Below are 18,741 nucleotides of genomic sequence, written 5' to 3'. Positions count from 1 at the left end.
AAATCCATGTGGCTCTCATTTTTGCGACAGTCACTTTATTTTGGTGGTCTGGAAGCAATCACCCAGTTTATCTCTAAGGTGTCCATAGATGGTTATCTACGAGTATCTGAAGTGTGGTGATGCACGCAAACTATGACATTTTAGCAGTCTTTAAAATGTTCTGAAGCCAAGTAAGAGCCTAGTGTAAGTTTTTTTTTAATATAATTTTATTTATATATTTTTGTTTGTGCTGGGTTTTCACTGCCACATGCAGTCTTTGGTTGCAGCAAGCAGAGGCTACACTTTTCAGGCTTCTCGTTGAGGTGGCGGCTCATGTTTTGGAGCACAGGCTCCAGGCACATGGGCTTCAGTAGTTGCAGCACACGAGCTCAGTAGATGCGGTGTTTGGGTGTAGTTGCTCCATGGCATTTGGAATCTTCCCGAATCAGGAATCAAACCCGTGTCGCCTGTGTCGCCAGACAGATTCTCATCCACTGTGCCACCAGGGAAGTCCTAGTATAAATCGGATCTTAAAATAATAATGTTTTTGCTACTGACATGGTCCTCAACCTTGACTCCACAGTGGATTCACCTTGGACACTTTATAAAATGTGGGCCCTACTTTATAAAAGTCTGGGCCCTACCCCTAGAAGTTCTGATTTAATTGGTCGGGGTGTGGCCCGAGCATGAGGATTTTTGAGAGCTCTCCAGTTGACTCTTGTGTGTAGCCAGTTTGAAAACCACTGTTGTAGAGCAGAGGGACGCTGGTGTAAGTTGTCTCTGCCCACTCCCTTCAGATCCAGGAAGAGAAGCTGAGTTCATTCTAACTTTGAATATTTGGGGCCCATCAGGACTCATGCCACGAGCCTGCAAAGTTATAAACTCTTCCCCATTCCAGATTCTGGAAACCTCAACTGTTTAGAACACACTCAGAACTTCAGATTTTGTGTTTCCTAGAGTGCAAATAGACTAACTGAGATTTTCATTTATCAAACATTAACGTTCATCATTTAAGCAAAGTTATTTTTGTATGTTATTTTTGAAATATTCCCACTGCTGTTTCAACACCCAGGCTGATTTTTTTCAGAGGTCATGGTTCTGATGGTATAATTTAAATCCGTAAAGCCCTATTTTTAGTTATCTGATCTATTCTCAGTCATAATTTTTCCTCTGGGTTTCTTTAAAAAAAAAAAAAGAAAAAACCCTTATTGAGGTGAAATTGACATACAAAACTGCACATATTTAAGTCTTCCCTTGTGGCTCAGCAGGTAAAGAATCCGCCTGCAGTACAGGAGCCACGGGAGACTCAGGTTTGACCCCTGGTCAGGAAGAGCCCCTGGGGGAGGAAAATGGCAACCCACTGCAGTATTCTTGCCAGAAAAATCCCACGGACAGAGGAGTCTGGCGGGCTACAGTGCAAAGCGTCACAAAGAGTGGAACATGACTAAGCAAGCACAGCACATACTTAAAGTGTACAGTTCAATGAGTTTGTACATAGGCAAACATGGATAACACCCAAGTTTTTAATTTAAAAAAATTTTTATTTTATATTGGACTTTAGTTGATTTATTTTGTTTTGGACTATAGTTGATTTACAATGTAATTCAGCAAAGTAATTCAGTTATATATATAGATACATCTATTCTTTTTCAAATTCTTTTCCAATGTAGGTTATTACGGAATATTGGCATAGGCAAACACCTGTAACACCCAAGTTTTCCATTTTTAAAATAAAAAAGTTGACAGAGGATCCCACCATCAACAGCAATAACTGAACGGCTTTTAAGCTATTTTAGGCTATTAGGTCAAATACCCCTTAAGGTGAACTCATGATTAATTGTAACATATTTAAATTTTAATTTCCTGTCATAAATTTTAAGGATTGTTTGTCAAATGCTGTAAATGAATATCTGTGTAACAACACTTTAAGAAGTATTTAGAAAGTTGAAGGAAAAAGACACAAAACTCAGTTAAGCCATTGTTGCACATTTTCAAAGCTATGTACAGTTCCAGTGTATTCTCACATACCAACTAGGAAAATGAATAGTTCTTAACCTCTTATTTAATCACAGACCCCTGTGAAATTTAAGAAGTTACATTCCCTCACCCCCACAATTGTTTACACACAGAATAATTAGTGCTTAAATTTTAGAAGGTTCACAGGCACTCTGAAGCCAGAATCTAAGTTGAAGAACCGATTAAGGATTTTTTTAAAAAGCATCATGCTGTGTCTTAATTAATTGAGCCATGGATAGGTACTGATAAGGGAGTGTGATTTATCTGGATAATTAAATACCCATATCACACTGGAATTGTATCCATAGACCCAATGCCAGGACAGTGGGGAGAACCTTTGGTTCAGCAGCATCTTTGAGTCCTGTGTTCCTTGACTGGAACCAGGACCAGCATGGACCGAGACATGTGAAAAGGGTCTAGTGGATGAGCATCCCCAGTCACAAGCTATGTGCAATTTAAAAAAGCAGAAAAGCAGTTTTCCAATTGCAGAAGAAACCACCACAAGTTGCAGCCCTGGGAATGTAATTTATTTGGAAATAGGTTTGGGATTTCCATTCATTAAATGCTCTGTACCGTGCGACCGAGGAGAAAATCAATGGCTACAACCTCGGTGCCCGGGTTGTAATAGCTGCTTCTGGGAACGCGGCATTCAGCGTTCATTACCCCCTCGGAGGCAGCCCGCTGAGACCTTCAGACGCCATGGCAAACAACAGGACCTTCTGTTCAGGAACCAGAAAGGGGCTTTAGCAGAACTCTTCCTGTGTGCAGCTAAGAGGAAAAAAAATGAGGCAACCAGAAGGGGTCTTAGGAATCCAATCTTTCTCTTGACCTTTTCCTCCCAAAGCCCGGTGGTACAGGGGAGCCTGGGCCCCGGCCTAGGTGAATTCTCATTGGATACAGAGATTGTTTAGTTATAGCAGGAGCAGCGTCCAGACGTGGAGGGCAGTTGCGGAACCAACAGCAATATTGATCTATGGGGCTTATCTAAAGTCAATGTATTCGCTTCTCCGCAAATGTTTATTAAGCATCCACTACTGATCCTGGAGATAGAGAAGTAACTGGCCTGTGACCCCTTGGAGAGCTTGTATTTTTAGTTTAGGCAGTAAGTATTTAAGATATAGGTAGGAGATGCTAGAAAAGAAAATTTTGAGTAGCCTTCAGAGGACATTGTAGAGCACACAATCCCTCTGTGTGTAATAAAAAAATTAAAGGCATAAATTCAGATGGGCAAAATAGCCCATGATTCAGGCTCCCTATATATTGTTTCTCTTAAACTTCATCTGTGTGTGTCTCTCTTTTGTAGACACACACACACACACACACACACACTCTTGAAAGCCACTCTTTGAGGGAGTCTAGCTCAACCAGTATTCCTAGCTGTCCTTGCTGAGCACACGTACTTCTGACCCTAAGACATTGAAGAAGTGAAATCTTCCTTTGAAGAACTTCAAACCTAGCCTTTCCATCTAATGACACCTGAAAGAACTTCATCTTCTTGCTTTGACATTTTTTGGAAGCACATTCCCTAAGAATCAGCTGTCTACAATAAAAACCTCTAAAAGGCACCAAGTCTCTCATTCTCCCCTAGGGTTCAAGATCGTGTTGGGTTCAGATAGACTTATCACGCACCTCTACCCCAGTGATTCTCTACAAACAAAGCTCCCTTTAAGGCCTTCTCTATTGAGGGTGCCATTGTGTGGACCAGAAATCTATTTGTATTGTATGGAGAAGCTAAAAGCAATCTGTTAAATAAATGCATCCAATTTCTGTTGCCTAGAAGCAATTGCATATTTATTACTGACCCAACAGTTTGACCTATTGCCTCCATAAACCAAATAGGTGTTATCTTGCTCAGCTTTAAAGATAGTTATCAGTCAAGCAATAACAAAAATACTGTGAGCGTCTGCTGGGACTTTTTTTTTTTTTGCTTTGTTATAGACCAATGTACTGATGTGAATTCTCAAATGAAAAATCAATGAGATAATGAAACCCAAGCTATCAGGCATCTCTTAGTTAAACTGTATAGAAAAAATGCTGCTTCTGCTCTTTGCTTCCCATCCTACCTAAGCTTAAAGAAAAGAAAAACAAGGTTTGAGGAAGAGACCTGATGTTGGGAATGAGAGGTGTTATATAAGGAAAAAAAAAAATCACGAACAGTGAGGAATCCTTGATACTGTTGGGTGTAGGAAATGTGACCTTGAACCCAACGCAATCAGCAGAAATTATTTTAATGCATGGAAAGTGGTGGCCTCAGAAATGGGATTTACAGTTTCCTTTTTAACCCATCCCTTAACTTTGGCCCAGATATTGGGCAGTTATCCTCAGGGACCCAGGGTGGGTCACTGGTGCCTCAATCTTTCCTTTCGTAGCACCTCTGTAGTGGAGAGATTTTACAGGCACATAAAGTGGAAGGGTCGCAGGACTCCAGGTGCAGGAAGAGCCCTCCCTAAGGATTTCAGAACCCTGCCTCTGTGTGTGTGTGTGTGTGTGTGTGTGTGTGTGTGTGTGCACGCGCGTGTGCTATTATTCCTTGCAGAACTGGGGTTGAGGAATCTGAGTAGAGGAAGTAGAGGGAGGAAGTTCATTTTCCCTCCAAGGCCAACTATTCAGTTACGGGGGGATTCTGGCCTCCTTGTTCTTTCTGCTTTTTGATCATTTTCTTAATCTAGTCATTTCATGGTTTGATCAATGCTGAACTAATACATGGCTGGGAACCAAGGAATTCATCCCTTTAATGTTCTTTTAAAAAAAGTTTAGCATGGGCAAAGAAATTACCTAGGGAAATGGGATCCATCTACCTGTTTGTTCTCCATTAACATGGATGAAGAAGATGGACAATGAGCAAATCCCGTAGAGTAGTACCCTAGTAACAACCATGTCTGTATTTCCTCAAAGGGTTCCCGCTTTCAGGTTCTCCACCAAGTGAATTGTGGCCCCCAGGTCAAATCCCCAGAGCTCTGAGTGGTTAGAAATGTTGTGCCCTTGGATGGAATGAGAATTTCTCAAGCCTGACCCATTGATGGATTCTCAGGGCACAGGTAGAACATTCCATCTCGATTCCTCCTTATTCCTTGCATTTGGGACCATAGGAAAGCTGCTGTGCACCATTCTAATCTCTCTCTTGAAAGATTCTGGAAAAGGTTAGTCTCACCAGATTCTTTATCAGGAGTTATTGCAAGGCAAAAGATTAAAGTTTAAACCTGCACGGTCATTGGATGAATTTCTGTTCTGAGTTTTTATCGATTCTGTATTTGTTTGGGATCATTAATTACAGGGCCAAACTAACAGCTAAAATTGTTTCCATTCCATCCCAAACTAACAGCCAGAGTTATGTGACCCTGAGGCCACACTCTGAACCACCTCCTTTAAGGAACTCCCAAAGTCCATGCCAGTACTCCTCCTCCCATCCTTAATCACCCCAGAGCCAATTACCAGGGAACCAGGGATAGCTCTTAAGACTCAAGGTCCACCAGAACTGTTCAGGCTAGCCAGTCCTAAGCTGTCCCCCATGCCTTTTCCATGAAAACCCCAGTGAAGCCTCTTCCTGTGTCCTCCCCATATTCCTTTCTGCCTCATGAACAACGCTGGAGCTTCTTCTCATGACCCTGCATGGGGTGGGTGCCTCTCATTCCAGGAAACCATGAGGAACATTAAACTTTCCCTGCGGTGGCCTTGGCCTCTCGTGGTTGTCTCTCAGTCACTTTTGTAAGTCAGATCAGGGCACACCTCAGCTTCTTTAAGAGGAAGTCATCTGACCAGTGAGCAAGCCCTTTGGCGTCTGTGACACTTGCCGAGTGCTATAGTGTGTTCTAGGGATGATTCTGTTTTAATGTTGAAATCTCACAACTGAGCTGTAGAAACAGGTCCTATTTTTTAAATAACTAATTACACTAGGCTATGTTAAATGCCTTGCAGATGACACAAACCAGAACCTCTGGAGACATTGGAAGGAAAACCCAGACTTAGGCAATCAGAAGCCTTCACTAAAAGTAAGATTTGAACTTGGCCTTGAATAGTGGCTAGCATTCAGATAAAGAGGATGGAGAGAATGTTCCAAGGAAGAGAAACCAAATGATCGAAGTCCTGGGGTGAGCGTGCATATGACATGTTTGCAGGAGCTGAGCACAAAGAGAGGATCCTGGAAGATTTTTGACATTTTCAGAGGCCGAAGTGGGGGCGGGGGGAGACTGTGGGTTATTACACCTTGATAATGAGGTCTGTTTGTCTTACCTTCCAGTTAATCAAAAATGCACACGCTGTTACCTGAGGGAGTAGATCTGTGTTTTTCGTATGTAGAAAGTCTGTTGAGGAAAAGTGTGTACACAGAGTAAGTTCCATGGACTTCGGGAAGGGCAGCAGCAGAGCTGTGCCCAGGATGGGTGTTGTGAGAGTCCAGAGGAGGACCCACAGCCCAGACTGGTGTGTGATGTGAGGAAGGGGTACCAGGGAAGGCTTCCCAGGGAAGACACAGGAGAGCTGTGTCTTGAAGGATGGGCCAGACTTCACTGGGCAGCGAAGAGGAAGAAGGGCATTCTAGGCAGAGGGAACAGCATGAGTTAAGGCACAGAGGTTTAAAACAACATGATCCCCATAGGGCATTGTCAACATTTCAGGTCTAACCAGAGACAATGGTGGCATTGAGGCCTTCTGTTTCCAGACCCCATGTTCTTTCAAAGAAAAATTTATCCTGCCTTTCTGGAAGATGCTGGTCCAATTGTTTTGCACAGAGAACTTTTTTCCATTCTTTTCTTTTTTAACCTTTATACTCAGAATTGAGAAACTGCTTTAAACATGAAAGATAAAGTTAATAAAAAAAAATGTTTTGTCTAGATGAAAATGCCTGGAGGAGAAAGAGGCCAGAGTTCCTCTAATGGACACTCTTTTGAGGCAGCCCTCATCCTCATCTCTGGAGCCATGGGCTTGGGCTTAGTTGAAAGAGGGGTTTGTTTATTTTTGTGTGCAGAAGGTGTGGTTTGAAAGACATCTCAAAATGGAGATGGAAAGCCTCCAGCTTTCATTCTTTGGAGGCTTGGAGGAGCAAACCTTTTAATACAATGATGCAACAGCTTTTGTTAAGTAAGCGCAGCCTTTCACATGGGCGTATACGTTATAAACACCAGTGTTACACAGCATCAGGCCCCGAAGAAATGTTGTGCAATCGTGTCTGTTCAGCATGGGCTTACTGAGTCACAGAGATGATGGGACTCAGCCCTTCTGAATGATGGGCTGAGACTGGGGAAGGAGAAGAGAGGAGAGGGACAAGGTGGATCCCTTTGCTCACCTTGTTCTGTGATTCTGTCTTGCTCTTCAAAGACCAGGCTCCTCAACTTGTCATCAAGACCCTGGCCCCCACTCTCTAGCCTCATCCCTTTCTGTTCACATGATACCATGGTACCAGGTTATTCTCTCCACCTCAGGGCCTTTGCACATGCTGGCCTTGCTGCTTGGAATGTTAGTTCCTCTTCCTCTTTGCTTTCCTCCCGTCATTCTTCACATCTCAATCAAACATCAAGCAGCATTTCTTGGACCCCCAGACTAGATTGGGTCCTTACAGGTCCTAATACTATTAGTAATTGCAGGATTAATTGTGAAAATAATTGCTGAGTTCCTGTCTCCTGACAAGAATATAAGCATCAGGGGTAAAGGAACTGTGTTAATTTTGCTTACTGCTACATCTCCAGACCGTTATCCAGAGAGGATGCTCAATTAATATTTATGGAGGGAGGAAGGGAAGGAAAAAATAAATGCAGAAGTGACCCCATTTGCATATCATCAAGTATTTCCATCCTTCACTGTTTAAAATAGCTTTAATGAGGTAAAATTGACATGCAGTAAACTACACAATTAAAGTTTACAATTTCCTAAGTGTTGATATGTCTGCACTCAAGAAACCATCACCACCTTCAAGATAATGAACATCTCCATCACACCCAAAGGTTTGCTCATCCCCCACCACACACACACACTGTCCCCCCATCATGCACCCCTGGCAACCGCCAGTCTGCTTTCTGTTGCCGCAGATTAGTTTGTACTTTCTAGAGTTTTCTGTAAACGGTATCATACAATCTGTACTCTGTTTGTCTGGCTTCTCCCACTCAGGATAATTATTTTGAGATTCATCTTTGTTGCTCTGTGTACTAATAGCTCATTGTCTTTGTCACTGGGTAGTATTCCTTTCTATATCCTAATTGTTCCATTCCCCTGTGATCAGCATTGGGGTTGTTTCAAGTTTCGAGCCATTACAAATAACATGAACATCTGTGTGTGAAAGTCATTGTATGGAAGTCTGCTTTCATTTATCTTGGGTAAATTCCTAGGAGTGGAGAGGCTGGGTCGTGTGCTAGGTGAATGCTTCATTTTTAAAGAAATTGTCTCTGATTCACTTTGTACCCAATCTGCTTCCAGCAAGATATGCTGAAGATTGCTAACATGTTTCTAAAGTGTGTTTGGAGGCCTGTGACAGAAAAGACTGTCTTTCTTCCCTGTGGTGGTCAGGGAATTCAGGACAAAAAAAAAGAGAATTATTGCCTTTTCATTTCAGTGCTATCGAGGAAATGGACTGCGGGTCTCAAATCCCCAACTTTGATTGTTACACGGTATCTCCTGCTGATGCAATATTTCTCCAATATTTCTTTTGGTGTCTGCAAATTATAGAACTTAAGAGTGAAGAGTGAAGCAGAGGTCCACGTTTCTCTGTGCTCCAGCATGTGCCATATATGCAGACATAGACCTTCATCCCAAGCAACTTTGGCAAAACCCAAAGGTCTAATCCACTGGTCTCTCTTTTCCACAGGGGACACTTGAACTGGCTTCAGCTAGATCGAAGAGTCTTGGAACATGACTTCCCCAAAAAGTCGGGACCAGTGGTTTTATACTTTTGTGTCAGGTACGAACATTGGGTATCCACCCTTTTGCTTTTTTTCCCCCTTTGTCAGAAAAGCCCAGGAGGGTAGAGCAATCAAAGAAAGGGGAACTCAAGTTTATCTTGGTTCGCTGCCAGGAGTAGAGGTCATGGTATAGAGTTCCATGTAAACACAGGGTGTGAGTGTGTGAGGCTTGGACATACATGTTTTTGCTCTGGCACTAGGATGCTTGTGTTGCATGAAGGTGAAACCTTTTTGGTTTTGCTTTTTGGGTGGGGGCAAGGGGAAGAGGGCATATATCTCAAAGGAAACTGAGTCTCTGAGAATAACACAAACCTGGGGATTCCTTTGTTGGTGTTTGAAGCCACACAACAAAAGTCTGTGTATTCTTTCTTTCTGCCGCTAGTGCCGCTTGGCTTCTTGAAACCTGTGCACTTTATCCCAGGTAGGAATAGTTGCAACTCAGCAACAAACCACAGATAAATGCATTTCCCAGTATGGGAAGCTAAGGTATAATAATATTTCAGAAACAGTAGGAATTTTCTATCCATTAATTTAGTGTAAGAAGTTTTATTTTGTGACTGCAGAGAACTATATGCTTCTTACTTTTAATGTTTGCAACAATCTAATGAAGACAACCAGACTTACCACTTGGGCTTGCAAAACGTTGTGTGAAGCCAGAGGGGGGATCACGTCAGGGGCTCAAGTACAAAGTACTAATGTAAATCATGTGAAACAAATCCGAATCTGAGCTCCCAGACCCAGCAACTCTCTGAGTACCCTGTCTGTTGAGCCCGAAGCTATTTCTGCTGCATAGCTGCAGAGGTGTTTGGGTTCAAATGCTTCAGTCTTAAAATGCACACCAACCCTTTCACTCAAGGCATAGACTCAGTGCCTTTAAAATACGTGAACAGAAATTCAAGAGCAGGACACCATTGCATTACAATTGAGTTCTTCCTAAAGAACATGACTAGGAATGCAGTTTTAATCAAAGCTACCCTGATACCATGAGAGGCAAAATCAGAGGTAAAGGTGCCTCTCATAGGTGGGAACATGTGTCTGTATTTCAGCTGACGGAGTAAATGTAAACTTGCTCTTAATGCCTTTTTGACTTGTTTAACAGCTGGGAACATATCAGAACTGATCTTCATCATTTCCATCCCTGATGAGCATACTTTCTGTGTCATATTCTCTTTAATGGGGGCTACATTTTCTCAGATAAATGGAAAAGTCATTCTATAAAGCAAAGAGGAACAGTAGCACCAGGAAGGGTGGCAGCATCAAGGGAGACTTGCTTGCATTTAAGCAGTTCATGAACTCATAATTAGAGGGGAACACATCCATACACTTGACATGTACCTGGCCCCCCTTCTTCTTGGTTTTTTTTTTTTTTTTTTTTTGCCAGCACTAGTCAAGAAGAGAAACACTGGGCTGGTTGCCTATTAGCTATTTTTTCAAGTGTTTGTTATGAGCTGAGTTATTTGTGGGTTTGGGGAACAAAGCTTTGGAGAAAAGCTTGGGACAGCATGAGATTGCCTGGTTGCAGTGTTTGCAGTCGAGGATCTGCATGCCAACACGTCCAAATCTCTCCAGGCTGATGTCCCTCCCTGGAACCAGATACACAGAGGACTGCCAAGGTAGACCAGTGCAACCAGCCTGGCGACGGGCTGACTGAAGGCCCAAGGACATGTGTTTTCTTGGTTTGCTGAAGCAGGCATCTCCCCAAATGCTCACTGGGAAAATCTCTCCAAAATCACAGTTAGTGATGGATACCCCACAGAAACACAAGGCAGAGTTTCCTGTAGCTCATCCTACCAGCAGGTCTTTCTGGAGAGCCTCAGGTTTCTATTTCTGGTTACTTTTTGGCACCTATGGAGGTCAAACTCAACAGATCCAAAGCCAAATTCATCATCTTCCCACCCACCTCCCCAGACCTTCTGTGATCACATCAAATGTGACATTGTTATCCATTTATTATAGGCTGTAACCTTTTTTTTTTTTTTTGCTTGTTTTTGCTAAAACACAATTTATTGTCTTACAGTTCTAGAGATCAAAAGTCCAAAAAGGATCTTATGAGGCTAAAATCAACCTGTGGGCAGCAGGATCATATTCCTGCTGGATTCTCTAGGGGAGGATCCTTTCTTTGCCCCTTCCAGATTCAAGAGTTTAGTCTTAAATCTTTTTGTTTTTGTTTTTGTTTTTTTGTTTTGAAAGTGAAAGTGTTAGTCTATCAGTCATGTCCAACTCTTTGTGACCCTATGGACTCCTCTGTCCGTGGGATTTCCCAGGCAAGACTACTAGAGTGGTTAGCCATTCCCTTCCCCAGGGGATCTTCCAAACCCAGGAATCAAACCTGGGTCTCCTGCATTGTAGGCAGATTCTTTACCATCTGAACCACCAGGGAAGCCCTTTTTTAAAAATCTTATGACTCTATTATAAATTCAAAATTTACCTTAGTTAATTTATTTAACTACACTGGGCTAAAATAAAGGTGTCAGCAGGCCTGTGCTGCCTGCTTAAGGTTCTCAAAGAGTCTATTCCCTTGACTTTTTTTTTTAATTTTATTTTGGCTGTGTTGGGTCTTTGTTGTGGCCCAAGGGTTTCTCTAGTTGTGGCACAGGTTTAGCTGCCCTGAGTCATGTGGGATCTTAATTCCCTAATCAGAGATTGAACCTGCATCTCCTGCTGCTGCTGCTGCTGCTAAGTTGCTTCAGTCGTGTCTGACTCTGTGCGACCCCATAGATGGCAGCCCACCAGGCTCCCCCGTCCCTGAGATTCTCCAGGCAAGAATACTGGAGTGGGTTGCCATTTCCTTCTCCAATGCATGAAAGTGAAAAGTGAAAGTGAAGTTGTTCAGTCGTGTCTGACTCTCAGCAACCCCATGGACCGCAGCCTACCAGGATCCTCCTTCCATGGGATTTCCCAGGCAAGGGTACTAGAGTGGGGTGCTGTTGCCTTCTCTGGCATCTCCTGCCCTGGAAGGCAGATTCTTAACCACCGGACCACCAGAGTAGGCCCTGTTCCCTTGACTTTTGCCACTTTCAAGAGACTGCCCACATTCTTAGACTCAAGGCCCCTTTTCTCTACCTTGAAAACCAGCAACGTCAGTAGGCTTAAATCTTAAAGTCTGTCCTCCTTTTCTTTCCCTCAAATTGTTACAGGCATTAATTCTCTGCTGCTACTTACAAAATCTTTCTCTGCCTTGCCCTCTCCTCTTTATTACCTGAACTCAGGCCCTTGTCTTCTGTCACTTGAATGATTACATCAGCCTCCCAGAGTGGGTGTCTCCTTAGCACTGGCCACAGAGGATGCTGTCTTCCGAAACCCCTCCTTCCCTGAGTCCCCACTTTGCAGCTGGCTGTAACAGCACAGATCAAACTCTGATCATTTGTTTTATCCCAGAGAGGAGGTAGATTCTCCCTCAGGGATAAATTCTGTGCTTTTACCTTGATTTTTGGCCTGGGAAGAATTCCCAGTTTATAACTTCATGCCTTTCTGAGGATGGCTACAGGCTATATTTTTCCGAAGGAGTGGTATGACAAATTATCTTCATAAAAGACCCAGACCTTGGAGTATACCAGAGTCTCTAAAAGACATCCTGTCCAGCTGGGCTCTTTCTCTTTGTGTCCATACTGAGTTTTCTAAGCAAGAAGCCAGGGGTCCATCACCCGTGCATTCCCCATGCATCCTGACTCTCCAGCCCCTCACTGCCACTCTCCTTTCCTTTAAGCATCTATGTTACATCTGTATAACATGTGTACAGTCATATCGGAGAATAAAGGCAGAAGAAAACCACCCGATAAAAGAGACCATGGGAGAGATTGGCTGCCTTAAGCCAAGATTTAGGAACTCATCAAGTAGAAATCTTAACCCTTTGTCACCAAGGATCTGTGTTTGCACTGCCACCCAGCATAGCTTGTTCCTTGGCATTTATATATTCTTTCACTGCAGTGCATATTCAGAACATCTAGTGAAGGCAGAATTAGTGCCTCCTTTCAGCTGATTAGGAAAAATAAGACCCAAATATATTAATAGATAATGTGAATTGGAACTCACAGAATTCTGTTTCATCCTGTAAGCCAGGAAATAAACTTTTCCCTCTGATAGCTCAGTTGGTAAAGAATCTGCCTGCAATGCAGGAGACCCCAGTTCAATTCCTGGTTCGGGAAGATCCACTGGGGAAGGGATAGGCTACCCACTCCAGTATTCTGGCCTGGAGAAGTCCATGGACTGTAGAGTCCCTGGGGTCGCAAAGAGTTGGACTTGACTGAGCAACTTTCACTTTCACTTCCTTCGAGGGTGTGAAGCGGCATTCAGCTGCCAAGACAGCCTCAGAATGACAGGAAGGAGAGCTGAGAACCTGCCATCACTGACCCGTTATTTAGCCTCAAAGGGACTTGATCCCTACAACTCTCATCAATCAAATGACCAGGAATGGCCACAGTGACATCAGGGTCTTAGTAATTACCTAAAAAGGAAAAAGGTCAGAGAGAAGGCAGCTGTCCATCACTATGGGTGAATTAGTTCTCAACAGTCCTTGAAGCAGCTGTTGTTTTTCCTAATCAGGATAAGGAGATGTGGAACCAAGATGTTTAGATAATTCTCTCCCCAGCATGGCTAGTAAGTTGCTGTATCTGCCCAGCCAGGTCTGACTCCCATCCTGGGGCCCTGCCCCCTGCACCACGAAATCTCCCTCTCACAAATGAAAAGGGACATCAAGATTGTTAATCAAAGAGCCCACCATTGCCCCCTGTGCAGGCAGGGCCAGAGGACCTGAGTCGAGATCACCAGCCTTGACCCATCTCCGGCTCCACGCTTGGCCGCCTCTGCAGCCCTGGCGTCCATTTGCAGTGCTGGATGAGAGGGGCAGTGAGAGAGGCAGCCCTCCCAGACCTGACCTTGCTGCTCTGGGACTGCCCAAGTCAGCACCATGGACAGAGCGCCCCCTGCGGGGACAGCCGCAACCTGCCATCCCGAAGCTTGGCAGCCCCATTGGAAACCACCTTAGCAAATGGAAGGGGAGTCTTAAAGAGGGAAGCAGAGATGTGTGCCATTAGTCCCTCTTGAGAGGGACTTGCCGTCTCCTGACAACAGGGACCTCCAGTATGGAGACATTCTGCCCTGTGCTGTGCTGTCTCCTATTCTACAGAGAAAACCCCTCTGTCCAGCTGGTCCCTTTTTGTCATTCTGAGCTGCATCACTGCTGGACATTAAGAGTCAAAAGCCTATCATTTCAACTATGGGTTGTCAACAGCTTTCTAACTTGTGAATTCCATGCTATGTACTCACCATCATCTATGGGTTTGGATATTGGTTTATGAATATTCACTGGGGGCTTGTATGATGTAGTTGCTGTTTGAGGTTTTAAGAATTGACAGGTGAACAAATTAAACCCCCCAACTTCCAAGATCCCTTTCTCCCACCTCCATCCCTCTCCCCCTCTCCCTCTCTCTCATGCACACACACCCCTCATTCCATCATCTGAGGCTGGCAGGTCCACATACCTTCTAGTTCCAGCCCCTCCCACCACCTTAGGGAACTCACTCCCCTCAGTTTCTGCTCTTTATCTTAAGCCGCTGCTTCTCCACGGACCCCTCCCCTCCACATCCGCAGCACTCTCACCCTCACAAAAGAAAATACCCTCCCTGACTTGCCTCATCCTGCAGCTCCCACCCCTGAGCCCCATTCTGTTCACAGCAGAGGTTCAGAAGGATGGACTTGCTGCCCCTTTTCCCATGTCCCACTGATCCCTCAGTCTCTAAGGGTCCAGTGTCTGGTTCCATCAGCTCCATGGTAACTGGAGATCTCTGGGAACCAAATTGCACAGGCGGTTCTCTGCCCTCCGTCTGAATTGAATAACATCATCATCTTTCTGTCCCCAAACCTGGACTTCTTGCTTTGATGCCTCCTTATCTCTGCAGTGGGCACCACCACCCATTCAGCCCCTCAAGCCAGGAACTTGAAAGTCAGCCTAGATGTCATCTGCTCTCTCCCACCTGTTCCCTTTTCTGCCCTCTTATCTGTGAATTCCTCTTATCTACATATCTTAAATAGCTCCATCCTTTACCTTCCGTGGGCTTCCCTGGTGGCTCAGATAATTAAGAATCTGTTTGCAATGCAGGAGACCTAGGTTCAATCCCTGAGTTGGGGAGATACCCTGGAGAATGGAATCACAACCCACTCCAGTATTCTTACCTGGAGAATTGCGTGGACAGAGGAGCCTGGTGGGCTATAGTCCACAGGGTCACAAAGAGTCGGACACAACTGAACGACTAACATTTTCATTTTTACCCTGCATGTACATGCTCCTGTCTGTAATTAGGACCTTCGTAAGTCTCAGCTGGTCCTTAAATCTCCTTGTTCATCTCTGCTTCAGGTCTTGGCCCCTCCCACCCTCTTCTATATGTTGTCACTGAGCACCTTTCTAGGATTGTCATTTGATCCCTTAGTGTGCTAAGGCTGCCCTCGCTTGTCCTGGGTGACCTAATTTGTGCATGCCTCTCCAGCTTCATCTTCCCATCCCCTGACCCCTCACACATCCCTCTACAAGCTTCCCAGTGTTCAGTGTTTGACAAAGATCACATTCAATGACAAGATCATTGTTTAATGCCATGAGGCAAGTTCCCCAAATTGAGAGCAGTGACCCACTGGTAGGGACCACCAGTCAAGCTTAAGAAATAGGTCAAGAGGGTTTCCCTGGTGGTCCAGCAGTTAAGAATTTGCCTTGCAGTGCAGGGGACACTGGTTCGATCCCTGGGCTGGGAAGTCCCGACATGCCACAGGGCAACTCAGCCCATGTGCCTAGAGACGGTGCTCTGCAACAAGAGAAGCCACCACAGTGAGAAGCCATGCACGGCGACTGGAGAGGAGCCCTAATTGCCACAACTGGGGAAAGCCCACACACAGCAGCAAAGACCCAGAACAACCAAACACAGTTAAGAAAAAAAAGAAATAGGTCAAGAAAAAATAGAAGGAAAAGTATGCCTACTCCCCCAAAGAAGTCGCTTTGTCCATTTTGGGGTTTTTTTGTTTTTATTTTTTAACCACAAAACAGGTGGGATCTCATCCTTGATCAGGGATCAAACCCATGATGCCTGTGTTGGAAGCACAGAATCTTTACCACTGGACCGCCGGGGAAGTCCCCTTCTTTTTTTTTTTTTTAATGGACTTGAGTTTATGCTCAGGATAATTCCTCCATGTCTGGGTGTTCCTTTCATTGTGTATTCTCCAGCCAAGTGTTCTTGGAGCTCTGGTCATCAACACTGTAGGAAAATAAATAGAAATTATATGTGTCTCTTCAAACCTAGAGTTTCACAAACAATAAACTAAAGTGAGCTACAGAGAAGAAAAAAAAAGAAAGGAGATGCCAGGAAGCTGTCATCTGGGAGGGGGGATTTTATAGCCGAGTTCACGACCTGCCTGTTGGTGTCTTTCCGGGCTGATTAAGACAGCAAGTGCTGTTTCCTGTCACTCACAGTAACAAAGATGGTGTGGACCTAAAAGTAGGTGTCCGCTAACCAGACTCGCTAGATCTCAACTGGGTGTCCCAGTTAGGATTCTCGGCACTGTTGAAATTCTCAACATCAGAGATACTTGGCTGCACAAACTCACAGCAGTATTAATTATCCTTCTCATTACTATCGCTCCTTTTTGCCAGCATTCCAAATGTGACATTTGTGTTCATTACGAAATGAAATCATTGGGCCATTTAATTAACACTTGCCGTAAATAGTCAGTGATTCCCAAGTGCCAAGTGGGGATAGAGAGGGAAGAGGAGGAGCGAGGGGGTCTGTAGGAGCCCCTAGATGATGTCATCCGGCAGGGTGGTGTTCATTCTGCTGCCACCTGAGGCTTCTACAGGTTAACGAGACGGGACTCCCCCAAGGCTCTAGAGTCTTGAGTATTTAATACGCTCAGACATGTAATACCATAGCACATATGTATTCCCACTTCAGACCATCTGATAAAATATCCTCGGATTAGCATCATCTGGGTCAGTTTGCATGTGGCATCAGTTGTAGTACTGAGCCAGGTTTACCCTTGGCCCAGAGCACTGTTTCCTTTGACTCAAAAAGAAGCCCTGTGATTCAGTCCTACTGGGAATTCCCTGGCAGTCCAGTGGTTAGGACTTGGCGCTTTCACTGCCCGGGGCCTGGGTTCAGTCCCTGGTCAGGGAACTAAGATGCCACAAGCTGCACGGCATGGGAGAATGAGGAAAAAGATTCAGGCCTATTAAATGAGCTGAAGAATCAGCTTAGGTTTTTTTTTTTTAATATTTATTTATTTGCCTGCATTGGGTCTTAGTTGCAGCATGTGGGATCTTTGTTATGGCATGTGGGTTTCTCTAGTTGTGGTACACTGGCTTAGTTGCCCCCAAAGCATGTGGGATCTCAGGTTTCCAACCAGGGATCAAACCTGCATCCCTGCATTGGAACCACCAGGGAAGTTCCCATGAAAAACCTGTTTTAGAGTGTAGGCCTTATTATTATTCAGGTAACTTGGGACCAACAGATAAGGATGTGACTAACATTGAAAAGAGAGATTGCTAGTCGGTTCCCAAGAGGAGAGGGTTCCCAGCAGAGTGAAGAGCATGGGGAAGCACCAGGCTCAGCCAGGAAGCAGAGGGAGTGAGGGACCTGTGGGCAAGAGCCTTTACTGTGGTTTCTGCAGGAATCGATCAGGCTTGGTAAGCAGGTTTGGGACAGGCTAGTTTGAATAACTTCAGCAGCCTCTGGGGGTATGTGGACTCTCCCAAGTTAACCAGTTCTTAGCTTTGAGATAATTAAGGGAGGTGAATAGCAGCCTGGAGTGTGAAATTCCCCTGGGGCAGGCGAAGAAGGTGGCAGGCTTTGGATTGCCCACAGGGTAAGCAAGACCCCAGATGTTAAAGCATCCAGACCCCTCTGTTAATACAGAATCAGACTTAAAATCATCCACACAGACCCTCTGAATATGAGAGACATCATCCGTATCCTTAGGTTTACCCAGAGAGCTGGAATTTTTTTGTGTGAACCCACTCTGACTTTCCTCACTAGTAGGTAAGCAAATGCAATATCGCCATCTAGTGCCTCAAAGGAGGACCTTTGACAAGGCTCTCAGGAAAAACCAAAAGAGCAGATAAGTGTTAGTCGTTCAGCCATGCCTGACTCTCTGCCACCCCATGGACTGTAGCTCACCAGGCTTCTCTGTCCATGGGATTTTCCAGGCAAGAATACTAGAATGGGTAGCCATTCCCTTCTCCAAGGGATCTTCCCAACCCAGGGATCAAACCCAGGTCTCCTGCATTGCAGGCAGATTCTTTACCATCTGAGTCACAGGGAAGCCCAAAAGAACAGAACTGGGATCTCCACTTTGAACAGACACTGTCAACCTTTCCCATTTCCCTAGAAGTTCTTCTCCCCAAGTGTGTGCTGGGCCTGGGCATGGGATTGAGATGTCTGAGATCTGTTTTCCTCTGGGCACTTTTGACTCACCAGCTCCCTAGCACAGATGGAAAGTTCAGGATGAATTAAATATCCAGGATTACAGAAGAATAATATGACAGCCCTGGAACTCACTGGGTTTCCCAGGCTGTTTCTTGGTGATAAAGGTTAACAGGAAACTGCTTTCCAGTTTCTGTCAAAAGGAAGTGATTTTTTTCCCCCATCCACCTCAGAATATAGTTATTTCCTCCACCTTCCTGTCTCTTGTGAAGCCAGAGAACAAATACTACCTCAAAAGGCATAGAATTTGCTATCTAATTTCAGTTCCCCATTGTTAGAGAGCTGGAAAGGGAATTGTAATGTTTTTGCTTAATATGCTATTGAAGAAAAAATTGGGAGGGGGTGGGACAGAATGTCTTCACTCCTTAATTGTCAAGCATTAAAATGAATGGGATCGAGAC

General features: G+C 44.5%; 1 protein-coding gene across 4 annotated transcripts in view; it reads left to right on the top strand.

Annotated features, from left to right (window-relative positions):
• FRMD4A (FERM domain containing 4A) overlaps positions 1–18,741 on the top strand; it is a 360,038-nt gene that overhangs the window by 191,153 nt on the left and 150,144 nt on the right. For all 4 annotated transcript variants that reach the window (XM_065921130.1, XM_065921128.1, XM_065921131.1 and 1 more), the window contains exon 4: positions 8,789–8,881. In XM_065921130.1, the coding sequence (XP_065777202.1) occupies positions 8,789–8,881 (93 nt within the window). The remainder of the gene's footprint in view (positions 1–8,788; positions 8,882–18,741) is intronic.

The sequence above is a fragment of the Muntiacus reevesi genome, chromosome 2 (assembly GCF_963930625.1).
Source record: "Muntiacus reevesi chromosome 2, mMunRee1.1, whole genome shotgun sequence".
Taxonomy (NCBI): Eukaryota; Metazoa; Chordata; class Mammalia; order Artiodactyla; family Cervidae; genus Muntiacus; species Muntiacus reevesi.
The sequence above is the reverse complement of the archived record's forward strand: the minus strand, read 5'-3'. Positions and strand labels throughout refer to the sequence as shown.